The following is a 20,656-nucleotide window of genomic DNA, read 5'->3' on the forward strand; positions in this document are numbered from 1 at the left end:
TGGGTGGGTGGGTGGGTAGGCTGCTGGACGGGTTAGATGGGCAACAGGTCAGCAGAGGAAAGGGTGGGTGAATGGCTGGTGAGTGGGTGGGTGGGTGGGTAGGCTGCTGGACGGGTTAGATGGGCAACAGGTCAGCAGAGGAAAGGGTGGGTGAATGGGAGAATGGAGTCAGGTAATCGAGTCAGGTGCTCTAGGTGCAATGAGACTCTGAGAGCCCTTAAAGGGAGGGCTGCAGCTGGCCACACTCTCGTCGTCGTGACCCTGTCCCACTTCACTCACTCAGGTTTTCCTGTGGGCACGGAAGTCGCAGCCCTTCATCTGAGTCCCTTGGATTCTATCATTCCAAAGACACAGAAGTCCTGAGAACCCCACGGATGAGAGACCAGAGGAGAGCAGAGGCGGACACTCACCCCGAGGCTTGCCCCGGCCCTGCATGGAGTAGGCAAGGGTGCAGCTGCGGCCAAAGCGGGTGACTTTGGGGTCCAGGAAGTAGACTGGTCCGGGGCTGGTGTCCTGCAGAGGTGCTGGGGAGAGGAGCAGAGTCCTGAGGGTGCCTCTGAAGACGGTTCCTGCCCCGCCACCAGCTTCCGCGCCTCTGTTTAGCCCCGAGCGTTTCCACCCGCTCCAGACACCGCCCCCTGCCCCGTCCTGGAGAGCAGTGTCCGGCGCCGAGGCGTGGTGGCACTGAGCTGGGGGCCTCAGTCTCTGCAATGCTCCGTCTCATTGACCTCTGTCTCCTCGCGATTACAGCCTTTCCTTGGTCCCATGCTCTGCCACCTGTGTGCAGCTGTCCCCACCCCTCAGACCTCTCCTCCGCTCTGGGCCAGGGAACCAGCTCAAGGTTTGCTAGACTTGTACGTAAAGTAAGAGTAACCGGGCTCTGAGGAGGGGACTTCAGCGCACGGGCTTGTCGGTACGTAACATGCTTCAGAGGGGAGTTCGGAGTTGGGCCGTGTTTAGATCCCAGCAGGGCCTCTTAGGAAGATGTGTCGTTGGGCAAGTTATTTGGATGCCTGGAGACATTCTCATAGAGGATTCAGTGTCTCATTTCCTCATTAGTAGGTTGAGAAGATCAAAAAGTAAGCTGAGCGATGGAAGGAAGGGATTCCAGTGCCTGACGTTTCATAACTGGGAACGGTTACCGCAGTCCCCACTGCCACTATTTTCAAGCACATTCAGATATATATGCGCGAGCATCTGTGCGTAGTAGCTTGACAGGTATTGATCGGTTTACATACTACGTGTGCGTGCATAGACACGTGCACCGTGCACACACACTGAACACATACATGAGAAGCCACCGAGGAGGGGCCAAGGTGACCCAAGTCTCGGTCTCACCTTGATGAGTCCACGGGTGTGCACAGGTGTGCCCCTGATCTGGGCTCCCAGGCACACCCATCACGGGCACAACTATCTGCACACAGGCTGCGGGCCCCTAACACGGGCTCGCTGGCTGCTCCCTCCCAGTTCCTGGGCAGATGCTCTGATCCCCCGGGACTGGAAGTGGCTGGGGAACTTCTCAGAGTCACGTGGCAATTTTGTGTATACCTGGCCACACTGGTGCAGACCAACTCTTCTCTCCCGGCATCTCATGGTAACCCAGCAGGGGAGGCACTGTTTTTGCCTCCGCTTTGCAGAAATGGATACAGAGGTTCAAAGGTCGCTCGGCACGAACTCAACGTGCTGAAGCCCTGCACCCTCAGATGCTCCAGCTTCTTTTGTCCCCGTGACAGACAAGGGCATCCCAACTCAGCATGACAGGCCCACCTCTAGGCCTCCGCCTGTGCTGCAGGCTCTACCTGGAGTCCCCTTCCTCTCCCGGGGGCTACACCAAGCTCCTACTCACCCTACAAAGGCCGGGTCCCACGCTGCCGTCTCCAAGAAGGCTACCCTGGGCCTTCAGCAAATCTTGCATTATCCCCTTTCCACCTGACTCCCCAGGTTGTCTCTGTCCCTCTGTCCTAGGAAATGTCCTGAGGCTGGGATCTGAACCTGGAACCCCGGTCTATCTGGGCCCAAAGCTAAGCTCTTAACCCCTTCCTCTCCTCGCCCCTTCCTGGGGACAGATGTGATGCTAAAGCCTTCGTTTGCCTCCGGGAGCCCCTTGCAGTCTCCCAAGTCCTGTTTCTGTTTAGCCTGGGATTTCTGCTGATCCCGAAGGCTGAGGAGAGGGTGCTGGCCCTGCCCCTTCTCCAGCCACCCTCCCAGTCGGCCTCTGTCCACACGAGCCAAACTGCCTGCACAGGAGCCTTCCAACCACCCACCCGGCCCACTTGGGACCTCCGAGTGGCTCTAGAAAACAGGCCGCTGGAATGTGCAAGCGTTGAGACGACACTGGCGGACTTGCCGGCACGTGGTAGCACCACTCATGAAAGCGAGAGGCGCTCACGTGCCGGCGTCATCCCTCCAACTTCAGGCCGTCCGTCACCTCCCCTGCACCCGTTCTAGACAGGAGCAAAGGGGACACCACAGAGGTGGGGTCACCAGCACCGCCATCCCTGCCTGTCCAAACAACAAGGAATGTCCGCTCTATGCTCACAACAACCTGTGAGATGGCAGGGCCCGGGAGCCCCGCCCTGCTGCTGGAGAAACTGATGGCTCCGTAGCCCCATGCCGCTGGGCACCTACTGATAGCAGGTACCGTGCTGCCACCTTAAAGACACCGAATCCTCTATGAGAATGTCTCCAGGCATCTGATGTTCATTCAGGGCTCACGACAACCCTGTAAGGATTGTGTTATTATGGTTAATGTTGTTGTTGTTATTAGCATTCAACAGAGGTGGAAACTGAGGCACACAGCCCTTAAGCAACTGGCCCAAAGTCAAGCAGCAAAGAATGACACAACCAGGAAGGCGAATACGGGCCTCAATCACTGCATGCCACTCCTCCCCTCGCTCTGTCTCTCAATGAGAAAACAGAGGACCAGAGAGGGACAACGGCTTGTCTGAGGTCACACAGCAAGTGGGAGATCCAGCAGGCTGTAGCCCAGCCCTGTCTGCTTCCTGCCTCACTCAGTGGGGGTCTGAATCTCAGGGCTGAGGAGACCCAGACATGCTCCCAGGGGGAGGCTGGAGGGTCAGGAAGGCCCTCAGCTCCCCGTCTCCCACTCACCCTCCGTGCATGGCCTTACCCTCACTGGGCCTCTGGAGAAGCGAGTAGGCAGGACTGGCCACCCTGGTGCAGTCGTGGTTGACGTAGCCCACAGTGGACGGCAGGATGTACAAGCCTGGCCCCGAGCCTGCAGCCCAAAGCCCTGAGGTCACGGCCCGGGGCTAGGTACCCCGAGAGGTCGGGGGAAGAGGCCCTGGGCCTGACTCCTGAGCCCCACCCAGGGCTCCCACCCACCCTCCATGGCAGCAGTGGGGGGAACAGGAGGCTGCCACCCCCCCAAGGGACAAGGTGTGACACTCACATTGTGAGTCAAACATGAATCACAGAGTGGGAAGGGGCTGGGGACCAGCAGCCACCTGCCGCCTTAGGGCACAGACAGGAAACCAAGGCCCAGGCACAGAGATACACTGTCACAGTTTCGATGTTCAGTGGTCTCTACAAGAACGTCATTGCCACAAGGGCCAGGCACACCCCCAGAATCGGCTACAGCACGCAGCAGCCACAGAATCTGACTCAAGTGGTTGTGTTACAGACAGGGAAACGGAAGCATCTTTCACTGCAAGTCACCGAGATCTTGCAGTGACCATGGTCCCCCAGCAGAGTGGCTCATCCCTAACCCTGCACATGCTGGCCCCATCTCTTTGCTGGACACCGTCACTGATCAATACACGTAGACGTTTCTGGCGTGTCTGCTCTTGTCTGTCTCCCCCGGGATCCTTGCCGCTCTGTCCACGCGGCACCCTGAGCACCTAGACAGGTGTCCGCCTTCCGGGTACACAGTTCTTGTTGAATGGAGACAGGTGCCACCTCATCCTACTGGAAGGAAAACTGAGGACTACGGAAGGGCAGGGACGTGCCTGAACCCTTGCCTCCTGCTAGGCCCCAGAACATTCCAGAAGCCCCAGTAGGGAGGGTGGAACAGCAAGAGTCCCACCACCCATGGCCACACCTCCCCCATGGCCTGCACACACCGTTCTCCAGAGTGGCCATCCTGCAGGACTTCCTCAGGCCGGTCTCCGGAATCTGGCACTCGCTTGCTCTTCGGCCCAGGGGCACGGTGGTCAGTCGTGGAGCGGGGTCACAGCTGAGGGTCCGCATGGTGAGAGGTGAGGGGCTGTGGGCAGCACCCAAGGGGCCTGGTGCCGTTTCCTCAGCCGCAGCAGCTCTGCCGGCCACGGGCCCAGGCACTGTCCCCAACCTTCACGGCCTCCGCCTGTGTTGGCAGAGCCCTGGCCACCCACACCCTCCCGTGACCGTGACCACACAGACGGCCCCTTGTCCCTCAGCAGGGAGTCTTGGGGCCCTGGTCCAAGCCGGGCTGGTCGGCCGGACGCTGACCTGGAAGTGGGGCTGGGATCGAGTGTCAGCCAGGTGGCTGGATGATCCAGGAAAGAATCCAGTGTCCTCAGAGTGGGTCCCCTGGGAGCTGGCTGAGCTGGGCAGCGGGAGCCAGAGCAGGCCCCAGGGAGCAGAGCTGCAAACCAGACACCCACAGCCTTGCAGCAGGAGGGACTGGAGAGGTGGCAGGTGGCATGGCCCCATTTCTACAGCTGAAGAAACTGAGGCACAGGCCAGGGTCACACAGCAGGTTCACAACTCTGCGAGTTGCAACTCTGGGCTGAGGAGCATTCACTCATTTATTCCTCCATTCACCCAGCAAGCACTTATTGAACACCTACTGTGTACAAGGCTCTGTTTGGGCTAGTAGGGATGGGACAGGGGCTGATGTTCTCAGGAGAGCCAAGAGAAAATAAACAATAAATGTAACAAATGAACATATTCTGTAGAATATTAGAAGGTGTTAAATGACATGGAAAGTAGAGTGGGCTTGGGGGCCCAGGATGGCTATGTGGGTGCAGGCTGAGTCTTAGTATGAGCCACATTTAAAAAGTAAGATTTGGGGCTGCCCGGTGGCGCACTGCTACAGTGCGCCGCTTGGGAGCGCGGTGGCACTCCCGCCGAGGGTTCAGATCCCACATACAGACCGGCCACTCACTGGCTGAGCGAGGTGCGGGCGCGGCACCGAGGGTTGCGATCCGTTGCCGGACACGAAAAAAGACAAAAAAGGAAAAAAAAAAAAAAAGTAAGATTTGAGCAAAGTCTGGAAATAGGGGAGGGAGGGAGCCACGTGGACATCTGAGCAAAGAGTTCCTCAGGATAGGGGAACAGCCTGTGCAAAGGCCCTGGGGCAGGGCAAGGGCAGAGAGGTGTGATGGGGGTGTCCTCCAGGACACCCTGCAGTCTACAGGCAATTACTCCATAAATAAATCCTATTTCCTTGCCTCTACTGAAGGCTACCACTGTGTCAGGCTCCAAAATGGGGCTCAGGGAAATTCTGATGCGTAGAATTCAAATTCCCGTGACTTCCATAGTATTCTTGTTTGTTTGTGTATTGTTGGACCTTCTGCCCTGTCATTTTTGTAACAGCTTTATTGAGATGTAATTCACACACTACACAATTTGCCTTGCAATGTAATTTTGATTCATTGTGTAGTTTTTAAAAACCCTTTAATCAAATTGTTATAGTCTATGTAAAAGGTCAAAAACCGAGCCTCATGGAATATCAAAAATTTGAAACGTACAGACTATAATATCTGATGACAAAGGAACTACGTCAGAAATCAATAACAATAAGATATCCAAAACCTCAGCCCTCCTCCCCCCAAAATTTGGAAATTGATCAACACACTTCTTTTTTTTAACAACACACTTCTAAATAACTCATGCATCAAAGAAGTAATCACAAGAGAAATCAGAAAAATTTTTAAATAAATAATTGTGAAAAGAGAATATGTCAGAAGACATGGGATGCAGCCAATGCAGTGCTCAGAGGTTGAATGATGTCTTTAAATGTTCATATTAGAAAAGAAGGATGATCTTAATATCAATGATCTAAGGTTCCAACGAAGAAGCTAGAAAAATAAGAGAAAGGATGTCATAAAAATAACAGTAGAAATCCACAAAAAGAAAACTACAGAAATAATTAACAAAGCCCTCCCCCAAAAATCACTTCTTTAAAAGGTTGAAAAAAATTGATAAATCTCTCACTAGCTGATCTAGAAAATAGGAGGATCGCGAATGACTATCAGGAAAGAAAGTGGAACGTCACTGCAGGCCTCGCCGACATTGAAGGGATGATACAGCCTATATGAGGCCTCCGAAGGAGAGACCCCCATCTCTGGACCAATGACATGTTCTTTACTGAGCATTTACTATGTCCCCGGCTTTTGCTGAGCACTTGTGTCCCGTGTAACACATCCCAGTGCCCAGGCTCTTTGCGGTCCTCTGTTTAATTATCACAGCATCTCATTAAGGGCAGGGCTGTTTCAGAGGTCCCCTCTGTTGTTTCAGATGGGGAAACTGAGGCTCAGAGAGGGAAGTGACATGCACAGTCCTTCAGTAACTCAGCAGAGCCAGGACTGGAACCCAGGACTCTCCAACTCATATTTTATTGAACCTATATCCTTTTTATCTGGCAATTGGCTGGTATTGGGATCTGAAGTCTTGATCCTGGTGCTAAAAGGCTGCACTCTAACCAATTGAGCTGACCAGCCTGACTCAGATTTTAGATCAAAGCTTAGGGTCAAGTGCTCCTCGGTTCTAATCCCAGCTCAACTCTTGGGAATGTTTAAAATCCCCTTGTGGGGCCGAGCCCGTGGTGCACTCGGGAGAGTGCGGCGCTGGGAGCGCAGCAGCGCTCCCGGGGAGGGTTCGGATCCTATATAGGGATGACCGGTGCGCTCACAGCACTCACTGGCTGAGCGCGGTGCGGCCGGTCTCAAAAATGACAAAAAAAAAAAAAAATCCTCTTGTGGATTCCTGTAGCCCTTAGTATAAAGCCCAAGCCCTTGCTGTGGCACACGAGGCCCTGCACAGTCCTGACCCCCCCCCCACACTAACTCCACTCTGGCCGCATCGGCTGCTCGCAGATCCTTGAAGCCCAAGAATGGTTCCCTCCTCTGGGCCTCTGCAGGAGCCTCCGCCTGGGACGCCTTTGCTGACAAATCAGCCCACTGCTAGCTCCATCCTCAGTCACCTGGGGCCCCCTGGCCTGCAGGCCTGACCCCCACCCCTCTCTCCTGTCAGTCGGTGCCTCCCGCTCGCCAAAACCAGCCAGACATGCAGGAGCCCAGAGATACCACCTCTGAGATCAGCCTTGGACACCCAGGGCCAGGCAGAGAGAGGGACAAGGGCCTGGAAGTTGTTCCCTGAAGCCCAACCCACCCCATGCCAGGTCCCCAGGGGCAGGACACATCGGACAGCCATGGAGTGCAGACAGCCAGAGACCCTGGTTCCAGCAGGGAGTCAGCCCCAATTGACTCAGTTTCCCTGTTGTGATGTGGACTGTGACACTTGCCTCCCTCACAGGGACAGGACTCTACATCTAGGTTCCACTTGGCCCTGCCTGCCTGTTTCCCCTCTGTGATGTGGGAAGGCACCAAGAACTAACACAGAGTGAGACAGGATGGGATGGCCAGTGGAGTCAACAGAGCAGCTTTAGGGACACCAAAGGCCAGCAACTGCACCAGTCTGGGTGCAGCCCCCTCCAGCCCACGGGTCCCCGGCTGACCCCCCTTTTTTTCTTTTTTCTTTTTTGGCTGCCTGGCACGGGGATGGAACCCTGGACCTTGGTGTTATCTGCACCATGCTCTAACCACTGAAATAACCAGCCAGCTTAACTCCATTTTCAGCCCAGAGCTTTTCAACTACTGCCAAGGAAGAGTCTTGTAAACGAGATGCAAAGTTATTCAAAGCACATGCAAATGAGCCATGTTTTTAGTCCAAGTTGATTCCTTCACAGAAGAGAGCAAATCAGAAAAATAGAATAAGTACGCCTGGACTGGGGTGAGGGGCGGGGCTCCCAGCTGCAGGCCCCGGGGTGAGGGATGTCACCACCCACCGTGTCCTCGGAGGGGCTGCAGGGCTCGGTGTGAGGTTGGGAAGCCGCGGGTACGGCTCACAGTACAGCTGTTATGATTGTAAATTCAGCCAGTGCTTACTGCAGGTGTGAGCGTGTGCGACTTGAAGTGAGGCAGGCGGAGGAAGCTTCACTGAGAAGGTCACGTCACAGCAGAGACCTGAAGGAGGTGAAGAAGGAGCTGTGGGGACATCTGGGGAGGCACACCAGGTGAGGGGCGCAGCCCGTGCAAAGGCCCTGGGGCAGCCTGTAGTGTGGGAGGAACAGCGAGGAGTCCCGTGTGGCTGGAGCAGAGTGAGAGGGACAGAGGGACGGAGGGGAGGGCAGGGCAGGGAGGGGATGAGGAAGGTCATGCAGGGTCCTGTGCCCCAGGGGAGGACTCGGGCTTTTACCCCGTGGGAGGTGGGAGCCATGGAGGGCTGTGGGCAGAGCAGGGCATGCCCGACTCGGTGCTCACAGGTGCCCTCTGGCGGCTGCAGGGAGAACAGACGATGGGCGGCGCGGGGAGACCAGGGCGGAGGGGAGGGCGCTGGAGCAGGAGGGATGCTGGGGACAAATGCTGCGGACGGATGGTGGGGACGGATGCTGGCACAGATGCTGGTGACGGATGCTGGCACGGATGCTGGTGACAGATGGTGGGGACGGATGCTGGGGACGGATGCTGGGGACGGATGCTGGGGACGGATGCTGGGGACGGATGGTGGGGACGGATGCTGGGATGGATGGTGGGGACGGATACTGGGGACGGATGCTGGGACGGATGCTGGGGACAGATGCTGGGGACGGATGGTGGGGACAGATGCTGGGATGGATGGTGGGGACGGATGCTGGGGACAGATGCTGGGACGGATGCTGGGGACGGATGCTGGGGACGGATGCTGGGATGGATGCTGTGGACGGATGGTGGGAATGGACAGTGGGGGCGGATGCTGGGACGGATGGTGGGACGGATGCTGGGGACAGACGCTGGGACGGATGCTGGGACGGATGCTGGGGACAGATGCTGGGACGGATGGTGGGATGGATGCTGGGACGGATGCTGGGGACGGATGCTGGGATGGATGGTGGGGACAGATGCTGGGATGGATGCTGGGGACAGATGCTGGGGACGGATGGTGGGGACGGATGCTGGGATGGATGCTGTGGACGGATGGTGGGAATGGACAGTGGGGACGGATGCTGGGATGGATGCTGGGTCGGATGCTGGGGATGGATGGTGGGAACGGATGGTAGGGACGGATGCTGGGGACAGATGCTGGGACGGATGCTGGGGACGGATGGTGGGAACGGATGGTAGGGACGGATGCTGGGGGTGGCCTACGTGGTCCAAGGAAAGCTGATCACTGGCCGTGCTCCAGGTCTATTCTGAAGCTGGAAGCAGCAGTTTACTGCAGTTTTGATGTAGGGGGTGAGGGAACTAGGGGAGCTGAAGCTGCCACCAGGATTTTTAGCCCAACATCCTGACAGGATGGAGCCGCCCTTACCTGAGGTGGGAAGATGCAGGAGGGGCAGGTTTTAGGGGAAGATGAAGACTTCCCTTCCCTTAGTGTGGGTTTGAGCACCCGGGGGAGATGTACGTGGACACGTCTGGCAGCCAGACATGCAAGTCAGGGATTAATTTTCTATCCGTGACTTGTAACCAGTTCCCACAAACATAGTGGCTTAAACCCACGCACCCATTTGCATCTCACAGTGTCCAAGGGTCGGGAGTCCAGGCACGGTGTAGCTGTGTCCTCTGCTCAGGCTGCCATGATGGGGTCAGCCAGGGCTGGGGTCTCATCTGGAGGCTTGACAGGGGATGATCCACTTCCCAGATCACTCAGATGTGCGCAGAATTTATTTCCTGGTTGTCGCTCTAAGACTGGGGACCCTCTTCTGACTGGCTATTGGTTAGAAGCCCCCCTCTGTGTTTTGCCCACACTCAACAACCAAATGATCTTTTAAAATCAGAGGTCACCCCGTGCCCCATCCAGTTTACAAAACCCTTCTCCAGGTCCCAAATCCAAATGTCCAACCTTGCTTCTGGGTTCTGCTATGAGCGCAGGGACTGCGTTTACCAAGCACCTACTGTGTGCCAGGCTCCAGTCCTCACCAGGCTCCCAGTCGAGCTGAAGAGTGCAGCACTGCCCGCTAAGAAACAGAATGCAAACCACATGTATAATTTTGAATTTCTAGTAGTCATATCAAAAACAAAAAAGACAGAGAAGGAAGTGAAATTGATTTCAATAATACATTTTATTTAACCCAATATATACAAAATATTACAATTTCAGCATGCAGAAATTATAGATTTGGGCCCCGCCGGTTAGCTCAGTTGGTTAGAGCATAGTGCTGATAACACCGAGGTCCAAAGTTTGATCCCTGCAGCAGCCAGCAGCCAAAGGTTAAAAAAAAATCTATATATAGCTATAGAGAGATGTTTTACTGCTTGTGTGTGTGTGTGTGTGCGCACATGCATTAAACCCTCAAAATCTGGAGTGAGGTTTGCATATGCAACACTCAATTTGGAGCAGCTGCAGTTCAGTGTTCAATGACGGTACGTGGCCAGTGGCTTCTGTGTTGGCCAGCCCGCGTCTAGAGCATCTCAGTCTAGAATTGGTCCTTAGACCAGCAGTTCTCAACTGGGACTGATTCTGCCCCCCGAGTGGGACACTCGGCAATGTCTGAGACATTTTTGGTTGCCTAGACTGGGGGGTGCTACTGGCATCCGGTGGGAAGAGCCCAGGAACGCTGCCCAACACCCTGAAGCACTGAGCCCCCCATGACAAGGCCCCCAAATGCCAGTGGTGCCAAGTGGAAAAACCCTGCCTTAGTTGGTGGGCACTTATTAATTTCCCACTGTGTATAGGGGGGAGAGCCACAGGGCATCCTCAGCACATAAAAGTTGTAGCAACAGCGTCAATACAATTAGTCAATTGTACTTGTGGGCAACTCTGCCCTGCCAACACCATGCTCACAATGCCAGCCCATGAGGGAGTTTCCATTATCAGCCCCAGTTTACAGAGGAGGAAACTGAGGCATAGGTCATGAAACCAGCAGTCAGTGAACCCAGGATTCAAATCCACAATGTCCTAGACCCTGCACTGTATCACCTAACCCCCACCTGCCAGCCTGTGCCCATGTCACCCACCCAACTGCCTTTTTATAGCCACCCCCATCCCGCTCCTCAATAGTCACTGAGGCTGCTCCAGGGTTTGCACCATGACAACCGTCCTGCAGTGAATTTCCGGGCAGGTCCCCTGGTGCCTGTGAGCGAGGGTTTCCAGATCAGACACTGAGAAGGGGCCTTGCTGTGTCATAACAAGTGTACCTTTTTTTCCTTCCATTTTAGAAACTGCCCTCCAAAGTGGCTAGTTGTCCTCTGTTCCAGTTGCCACAGCTGCACAATGAACCACCCCAAACTTAGTGGGGTAAAGCAACATTTATTTTGCTCATGCATCTGTAATCTGGGGACAGCTCCTCAGCTGGAGAGGCTCGGGGACTGGGGCCACCATCTCCTCTCACAGGTCTGGTGGCTGGTGCTGGCTCTCTGGGGACCCCCCCCCCCAGGGCTGCCAGCCAGAACGCCCACACAGGCTCTTCATGTGGCCAGGGCTTCGGCACAACACCGAGTCTGGGTTCCAAGGGTGAGCTTCCGGAGAGGAAAGCACCCTGGGGGCCATGTCCTCTTTGATGACCCAGCCTCGGACATCCCATGGGGTCATTTCTGTGCATCTCATTGGCCAAAGCAGTCACAAGCTCGTGCAGGTTTGAGGGGAAGAGGGAAAGACTCCTTTTTCTCTGTCTTTCCTCTCACTTTCTCCATCTGTGAAAGGGGCACATCCTCTGTAATGTGAAATGCTGTGGGAGATTTGCCCACACACATTGACTGAAAATCTCCTCTGCATCTGGCCCTGCGCTGGACAACGCTGTATTGAAGTGGGCAGGTCTGGAGCCATGTGGGGACCTAAAACCGCATGAACCTTTTTTTTTTTTTTTTGGCTGGCTGGTGCATGGATCTGAACCGTGATCGTGGTGTTAAAAGGCTGAGCTCTAACCAACTGAGCTAACCGGCCAGCCCTCCACATGGGTTTTAGGAAGAAAAAAAAAGTCAGTTTTTTATCTCAGCATGCATTTCTCTGAGTCCCTCTTTTCCCATGGATATTTGATATTTCTGACCTTCGTTATGAGGCAAGATGACATTATTCACATAAATGTAAAGGTGTTTTCCAGTCAGCCTGGAGCTGCAAAGTTGCCATGAGACACGTACTGTCCAGATCCTGAGAAACCAAGGAAGACATTGATAAAGCTTTGCTGATTCTACCACAAAGCAAAGCAAAATCCTGCAGGACCCTAAGAGAATGTCAAGGGTAAAAACAGAAGCCAGACTGAGCCTGGGTGACATGTGCACCTGGCCCCTTGCACGTGCCCTCCCTCCTGCTTTTCATGTCCCACGTTCCATTCCCTGGGCCCCCTTTAAACCCCCAGTAAACGTGAGCCTGGGAGGTGGCTTTAGCCTGGCCACTGTCCTTCAGGTTTACCAGGGAGATGGGTCAGTCCAGCATCTCTCCTCAGGTCACCAGGATTCCAGAATAAAAGCTGACGTCCACTTTCACCAACATTTGACTTTTGGGTCATTTGTTTCTGTTTTGGCAGCCAGACATGGATTCCGTAACAGCTGGACCCAGGAAGGACAGTTGGGGACACAGATGCTACAGGGGAGCCCTGGGGCAGCGAGGTGATATGGTGGGACCGTGTCCCCGAAAAGATATGTTGTCAAGAGAATGAGAACACAAGCCACAGAGTGGGTGGAAATATTTGCAACAGATACCCCTTATAAAGGACTTGCATCCAAAATACACGAAGAACTCTTAAAACTCAACAGAGAGGAAATGAATGACCCAATTCAAGTTGTTTTCAGGTTTTTTGGTGTTATGAATAATGCTGAGCGGAATTCATGTGGGTTTTGTTTGTTTGTTTTTGGCAGCCGGCTGGCTGTTATGGGGATTCGAACCTGTGACCTTGGCGTTATATGGCTGGGCTCTAACCAACTGAGCTGACCGGCCAGCCCAATGACCTGATTTTAAAATGGACCAATATGTATAATCAATTATGCTTCAGTAAATTAAAAAAAAATTTTTAATAAAATAAAAATGAGCCAAAGACCTGAGCAAACGTGTATTAGTCCGTTTTCTGTTGCTGATAACAGAATACCTGAAACTCGGTAATTATAAAGAAATGGAATTTATTTCTTACAGTTTTAGAGGCTGGGAAGTCAAAGGTCCAGGGGATGCATCTGGTGAGGGCCCTCTTCTTGGTGGAGACAGTACAGAGTACCATGGTGACCGGGGTGTCACATGACAAGGATGTCAGGAGCGTTTTTATTGCTCACTTGCTCTCCTTATAAAGGCCCGAGTCTACTCCCTGATAACCCATGAATCAAATCATTAATCCATTCATGAGGACTCTTTCCAACCACCACCCAGAGGGCCCACCTTTCAAATACCTTAGTTTAATTTGGTTCCAACCTGAGCTTCGAAGGGGACACACATTCAACCCATAGCAGACACCTCACCAAAGAAGATACACAAGCAAGCTCATGAAAAGAAGGTTAACACCACACGTCATTAGGGATTTGCAAACTACACAGCTGTCAGGACGCCAACACCCCGCCGGGGTCCTCACGCGCTGCTCTGGAGGATGCAAAACGGATGGCCCCTTTGGAAGACAGTTTGGCAGCTTCTTACAGAACGAAACACACTCTTGCCACCTGATCCAGCAACCACAGTCCTTGGCGTTTCCCCAAATAAGTGGAAAACTTATGTACACAAAAACCTGCACGCGGATGCTTATAGCAGCGTTATTCAAAACTGCCAAAACTCAAAAGCAACCAGGATGTCCTTGAGCAGGGAAATGGATAAATAAACCACGGTGCATCTAGGCAATGGCGTGTTGTTGGGCGCCACGAAGAGAAATGAGCTGTGGAGCCGCGCAGACATGCAGACGAGACGACTAAGTGAAAAAAGCCAGTCTGAAAAGGCTGCACACTGCACGATCCCAACTCTGTGACCTTCTGGGAAAGACAAGGCTATGGAGACAGTAGAAAGATCAGTGGTTTTCAGGGGCTGGGGAGAGAGAATTAAATAGGGGGAGCATGGGGGACTTTTGAGGCAGGGAAATTATTCTGTAGAATGTTATAACGGTGGGTACCTGCCAGTGTAAATGTGTCCAAACCCAGACAATGTCCAGCACCAGGAGCCCTGATGTAAACTGTGGACTCTGAGTGATGACATGTCAATGGAAGATCATGCCTTGTAGCAAATGCACCACCTGTGGGGGATGTGGATAGCGGGGGAGGCAATGGGGGGGGGCAGGGGGGATACGGTAAACACCTTATTTTACGCTGTTCTGCTGTGAGCCTAAAACTGCTCAAAAAAAAATAATCTGTTGTTAAAATGCTGAAGTCCTAACCCCCAGGCAGCGCTGCACACCCCTGCTGTATCTTCCTCGTGGAGCTCTCCTCTGGCCATAATTACCACACATTTATCCCTCCATCCAGCACTTACTGAGTGCCTACTATGCACCAGGCACTGGGGACACAGCAGCAAGCAAAGGTCACAGAGGCCCGCCCAGCTGGAGCCAATACCCTGGTGGGAAAGACAGACAAGCAAGTTAAATACATAAAGCACATTCTGAGACAGGGACGAAGGGGACATTAAATCTCAGGGACAGAGTTGGGATTTCCCATAAAGCAACCGGGAAGGCCCCACCCAGGAGGAGCTGGAATTGTAGCAAAGACCTGAAGGATGTGAGGGTCCCCAGGGGATATCTAGCCATGCAGAGATCTAAGGGTTGGGTGTGCCCGGCAGAGGGCACAGCCCGTGGGCAGGACCCTGGGGCAGGGTCGTGCCTGGTGTGTGGGAGGGACAGCCAGGCCACCCATGGGGCTGCAGCAGAGGGAGAAACGTGGGGGGGGGGGACAGGGCAGGTCATGCAGGGAGGACGCTGGCTTTTTCTCTGAGCAACACAGGAGCCACCTTAAAGCAGAGGTGACATTCTGGATCCCCACTGGATCCTGGGTGTCCAGAATGTCACCTGCTCAGAACAGGAGCACAAACAATATCTGCTGAGGAAAGGAAGGAAGGAGTTATGACTGGCATTATCGTTGCCGCCGCTGCTGTAACAACAGTCCCCGCCTTTCTTTTCTAAACACACCTGGGGGCTGAACGCGAGGGCAGGAAGGCACCTCTCAGGAACCGGGGCTTCCTGGATGACCCGTGGTCTTCTGTGTCCCTGGCACAAGGCGTGGCAGGACCGGTGAGGCCAGGTGTCTGCGGGGGACACCTCCCTTTCTCAGCGCCAGCTCTGCCCTCCCTGCCATTATCTGTCACTTCCCGCCTCCCCTGGGGCGGCTGGCCCCTGACTCAGACTCACGTGCCTCGGCAGCTGCCTGCCCCTGTGGGACTGTGACAAGGAGACCTTGTTCTTCCCCAAGGACACCAAGAACCTGCCAGGCCCCCCTCCTTCCTCCATCCCAGAAAAAGCTGTTGTCCATGTGGGGCAGTGAAGGCCAGAGTGGGGACAGGACTAGCCTCACGCTCTCATGGGCCCCAGCCCATGCCCGGCAAGTCCCCATTTCACCGAGGAGGACAATGAGGCTCAGGGGAAGGGCGGGCGCATATAGGACTTGCGGGGCTGGAGAGGGGTCCCAACTGCAGCCTGCAGAGGCCTGCACGACCAGGTCCTTGATCCCCTGTCTGGCTGTGATGGTCCCCTGGTGCGGCCTTTCCCCCCTTTGGCTCACTGTTCATGCCACCTGGTGCACCCTTCCCAGGGTGGTGGTCACCACCTCCGTCCCCTCCCTAGTCTTTGCTCACGTCTCTCCATCTCCACCTTCATTCTCCCACTTGTCCCTTCTCCATTCCGCCGAGCCCTGTCCCGCCTTTCCCTGTCCCCTTCCCCACGGCGTCTTTCACCAGCAGGTCCAGCGCATCCTCAGCTGCTGCAGGTGTGGGCTGGGGCCGGTCACTCCCTGCAGCTGGCGAGCGCCGCCGAGGTGGCCCGTGTCACGTCGGTAGCTTCACAGGAGTCCGGGGCTCTGTGCCCTGCACATCCGAACGTTCGGCATTGGCCAGCCTGTGCGTCCGCTCGGGGTCTGTGGTCTCTTCCCGCACTCCCCACGGACGCAAGCTCCTTGGGGCGGGGGTCTGTTCACCGCACCCTGGGGTCTCCCTGTATACAGCAGGCACTCAACATTGGCTGAACTAATGAATGACCCCCGCCCCAGCCACCGCTCTCAGACCTGACCTCAGGGCCCTCGAGACAAAACCATCGCCTCTCACGTGGCCCTGACCATCGGCGCCCCAGAGACGCGCTCCCGACCGCTAAATGAGACGCTTGGTTCTGGACACCTGGATCCCAGGACCGGCCCCTGGCACGTGGCTCCCTCCCAGCAACGGGCCGGCTGCCTAGCAACAGGACACCGGCCTTAGCAACGCGATCCAGCTCCCAGCAACAGGCCCCTGCCTAGCAACAGGACCCCGGCCTTAGCAACGCGATCCAGCTCCCTAGCAACACGACGCCGGCCACGATGCCAGGCTGCGGAGCCCCGAGGGGCGGAGGCCGCGGACCTCTGTCCCTGGCCCCAGCCCCCGGCCCGGGGCGCGCAGTGGGGCAGGCGGAGCTCCCCGCAGTGCGAACTGGGGTCACAGCGGGCGTGAGGCCGCCCCCTCCCCGCGCAGACCCCCGCAGGCCCGCGCCCTCCCGGCCCTCCCCCGGGACCCCTCCTGTCCGCAGCGAGTTCGGGGCGGGCGCTAGAGAGGCCCCCGCCGGCGCGCACTGCCTTGTGGGCCAGGACCTCCGGCGGCGCTGGGGCCCCGCGGCATGCCGGGAGCGGTAGTCCAGCGCGGCAGGACATGCTGGGACCCCTGACCCCAACCCCTGACTTGGACATGCTGGGACCCCTGACCCCAACCCCTGACTTGGACATGCTGGGACCCCTGACCCCAACCCCTGACTTGGACATGCTGGGACCCCTACCCCAACCCCTACCTGGACGTGCCGGGACCCCTGACCCCAACCTCTACCTGGACATGCCGGGACCCTCGACCCCTACCTGGGCATGCTGGGACCCCGGCCCCTGACCCTCGACCCGGACATGCCGGGACCCCTGACCCCCGACCACTGACCTGGACATGCTGGGACCCCTGACTCCAACCCCTGACTTGGACATGCTGGGACCCCTGACCCCAACCCCTGACTTGGACATGCTGGGACCCCTGACCCCCGACCTGGACATGCCAGAACTGACCCCAGCTCCCGGCCTAGAGCCCTGCTCTGGCAGACATCACAGTCGACAGCCTCCTGCACCTCCTGGGGTCCCCACGCACAGCCTTGCATGCCAAGCCCTGTCCCTGTTCCCACCCAGGACCCCTGCCCCGATACCCAGGCTCAGGTCTGCCACCCCCGTTCCCACCCTCCCTGCAGAACACCTGCTCTGACCCCCACCCCAGACTTCCCAGACCCTGGCTGCTGGTCTCTGATCCTGCCCAAGCCCCCCCATGCCCACTGCTCCTGAAACTGCTTGGGCTGAGAACTTCCCTGACCCCCCCGACCTCCCTTGTGGTCAGGCAGACCTGGCTGTCCCATGTCCTCCACCACCTCCTCCCTACCAGTGTTTTGCAGCCTCTGGATTCCCAGCACTGTGGACACAGCGGCTGGACCCTTCTCTGTGTTGAGGCGTCCTGGGCGCTGCAGGTGCTGAGCAGCGTCCCTGGCCTCCACCCACTCCATGCTAGGAGCACCCCTGAGTCGGGACCACCACAGATGTCTCCAGATGTTGCCAAGTGTCCTCCAGGATGCAGAATTGGCCCCCAGGTGAGAGTGCACTGGGAGAACGTATCACTGGGATTTCCCGGTTTCAGCCTGGGGTCAGGTAGAGAATGAGAGAATCATCCGTAGAGGCCATCTACCCAGAGGTAAGAGCCCTCCCAGCCAGGAGGCTGCAGCGTGGGCCTGGACCCCGAGCACGGGGAGCTCGCCACTAGCCAAAGAGAACATCACGTTCTGCACTCGAGAGAGGTCAGCAACACTGTCCCCTGCCTGGTGCTGTGGGGAGGCCAGCGCCACTGTCTGCTGGAAATGCAGTGTGAGCCTCTCATGTCCTGTAGCCACATGAAAATGAGAAGAAATGGGTGGCAAAAACAAAGTGGAATAAACCTCATAAAAGAAAATGTATCTTACTTAACTGAGTACATCTAAAACATTCTCTTTTTAACACATAACTGGTATTTAATAAGCACTGAGACATTTTATTCTTTCCTCGTATGGAGTCTTCAGACTCCAGCGTGTATTTCACACTTGCATGTCCACTGAGATGCTCAGTTTTTGCTGGAAATATTTCATCTATCTTAAGCTTTCCTAAAGTCATAGTTAAAAATGTAGATTCACGGGCTGGCCCCATGGCTCACTCGGGAGAGTGCGGCGCTGGCAGCGCAGTGGTGCTGGTAGCGCGGAGGCCGCGGGTTCAGATCCTATATAGGGATGGCTGGTGCGCTCACTGGCTGAGCGCGGTGCGGGCGACACCAAGCCAGGGTTACGATCCCCTTACCGGTCACAAAAAAAAAAAAAAAAATGTAGATTCACAAACCACATGTACTTATATATTTTCCAATAACTCAACCAGGTGCCCATTTCTCAGTTGAAATGTACATGAGAAGTCACATCCCCTGTGGTCAGTGGCCATGTGCAGCTCTGCCCAGACAGCACAGGGCTCGGTGTTTCTGTTGTGGTTCGGGATTGTCCCCTCCCCTGCCCAGCCCGGGCTTCTCTCCTGCGGCTGAGTGGGCAGTGCGGGCCGAGCTTCACCAGCTGGTCTCAGGCAAAGCTGGGCACTGCTTCCCACCCCCTGGGGATAAAAACAGCTGTGATCACAGGCGGCGGCATTAAGCAGGAAGGAAGAGGGACCCAGAGAGGATGGAGGACTCGGCTCCTGGGGGCTCCCCAGGCTGCGCAGCCACGAGGACTCCCTTCTGCCCAGTCAGCAACAGTCGGGAGCCCTGACCGAGGCAGACAAAGCCCTGCCCACCCAGGCAGGGCTGCAGAGCAGGGCGTGGGCACATCCTCCACACAGGGCAGCCGGGGAGGTCTTTGAGGTGCAGAGGAGGTCGAAGCGCATCCAGGGCGAGCCCTCGGAGAGGCGTGTTCCCAGGACCAGGAAGCACAGGGGAGCCCACGAGCTGGGTGGTGTGAGGTCCTGAAGGTTGGAAGCCGAGTGAGCCTCAGTGGGCAGCCACGTCCGTTCAGCAGACGAGCCCCATGCCAGGCACTAGACCACGAGGCAGCACCACTGACCGCCATGCTCAGGAGCCACGTTGCTGAGGGACTGACTCAGTTCTCCCTGGGCGGTGGGAGGGCTCCCTGGAGGAGGCGGCATTCAGGCGGATCAGCTGCTCAAGGTGGGGAAGAAAATGGTTTCAACCTGAGGCAACAGGGATAGACAGAGAAGGAGCTGTTCTCCTCTCTGTGCCTCAGTTTCCCCAGGAGGGTTTGGGCTATGTTCTGGGATCCCTGCTCTCAGTGAAGGGGTCCCCTCTTCCTCTTTTGGGGGATGGGTGGGAGCTAGTGTCACAGCCTGTCCCTCTGCACCACCCACCATGGCTCCAGCCCTGCCACCTTTTCTTACACTCTGCCCATGAGGACACCGAGCCACATGGTGAGGGACATCATGTCCCCTAAAAGTAACGCGTGGTTCCACTCTGTGAGGTTCCTGGAAGGGGCAGATCCACGGGATGGAGAGTAGATCAGAGGTGGCCAGAGGCTGCTGTTTAATGGGGACAGAGTTTCAGTTTGGGGGGATGAAGAGCCGTGGAGACGGACGGTGGTGACGGCTGCACAACGGCGTGGCTGTGCTTAGTTAGCGCTGCTGAGCTGTGTGCTTTCCAATGGTGAGTTTTGTTATGAATGTTTCACCATAGACAGACGCAGGAGTCGAAAGAACGGAGGTGAGTGTGTGCTGTCTTCCACGGAGTCCCTGGCGGGGACTACATGTGACTGTGAACTTGAGACCCCAGCCCCCTGCGGGGAGAGGCCTGCGAGGTTCCTGGCCGGGCCTCTCTTGGAAGCAGCTCTTCATGGTGCTTTACCCCGGGAGTCAGGGAGCATGCTGGGGTCAGAGCAGGTCCCCCACCTGTCACAAGGTGCCCATGCCACAAGGCTTGCGGTGGTCGGCTCCTAGGTCATGATTTTTAATCCCTGTTTCTGACGGTGGCACAGAGGCCCAGAGCCCTAAGTGCCCAGCCCTGGTGCAAAGCTGGTCACTGACCACAGCCTGAGACCAGCTGCCTCCAGGGAAGGGTCCCCCCAAGGAGGGCCTGAGACAGAGGGTCCAGGGACTGAGGTGACCTTGGGCAGGTCGCTGCCTCCCCCAGGTTGGGTTGGCGCCTTCCGCAGGGGCAGCCTGTCCCCTCTGCTTTCTGGAACATCACATCACTTGACACCTTGTTCTAGCTTCTGTGCTGGTTCCTCCTCATCTTCCTGACCTCTAAACTTTGACCTCTAAACTTTTTAACTTTACAGAGGTAAAACCGACATGCCGTGAATTGCACACGCTTGAAGCTCATGAGCTTATACATACGCGCACCCGTCAAG

At 56.0% G+C, this 20,656-nt stretch overlaps 1 protein-coding gene across 1 annotated transcript in view; it reads right to left on the minus strand.

Annotated features, from left to right (window-relative positions):
* The window catches only part of ODF3L2 (outer dense fiber of sperm tails 3-like 2), a 6,360-nt gene extending 1,449 nt beyond the window's left edge, over positions 1-4,911 (minus strand). The window contains exons 1-3 of the mRNA XM_008584479.1: positions 4,083-4,911; positions 3,131-3,238; positions 411-524 (exon numbers count right to left, since the gene is read on the minus strand). Of these exons, the coding sequence (XP_008582701.1) occupies positions 411-524; positions 3,131-3,238; positions 4,083-4,209 (349 nt within the window). The 5' untranslated portion in view covers positions 4,210-4,911. The remainder of the gene's footprint in view (positions 1-410; positions 525-3,130; positions 3,239-4,082) is intronic.
* Positions 4,912-20,656: the final 15,745 nt, after the last annotated feature.

This window comes from Galeopterus variegatus, unplaced genomic scaffold, assembly GCF_000696425.1.
Source record: "Galeopterus variegatus unplaced genomic scaffold, G_variegatus-3.0.2 Scaffold3273, whole genome shotgun sequence".
NCBI classification, from domain to species: Eukaryota; Metazoa; Chordata; class Mammalia; order Dermoptera; family Cynocephalidae; genus Galeopterus; species Galeopterus variegatus.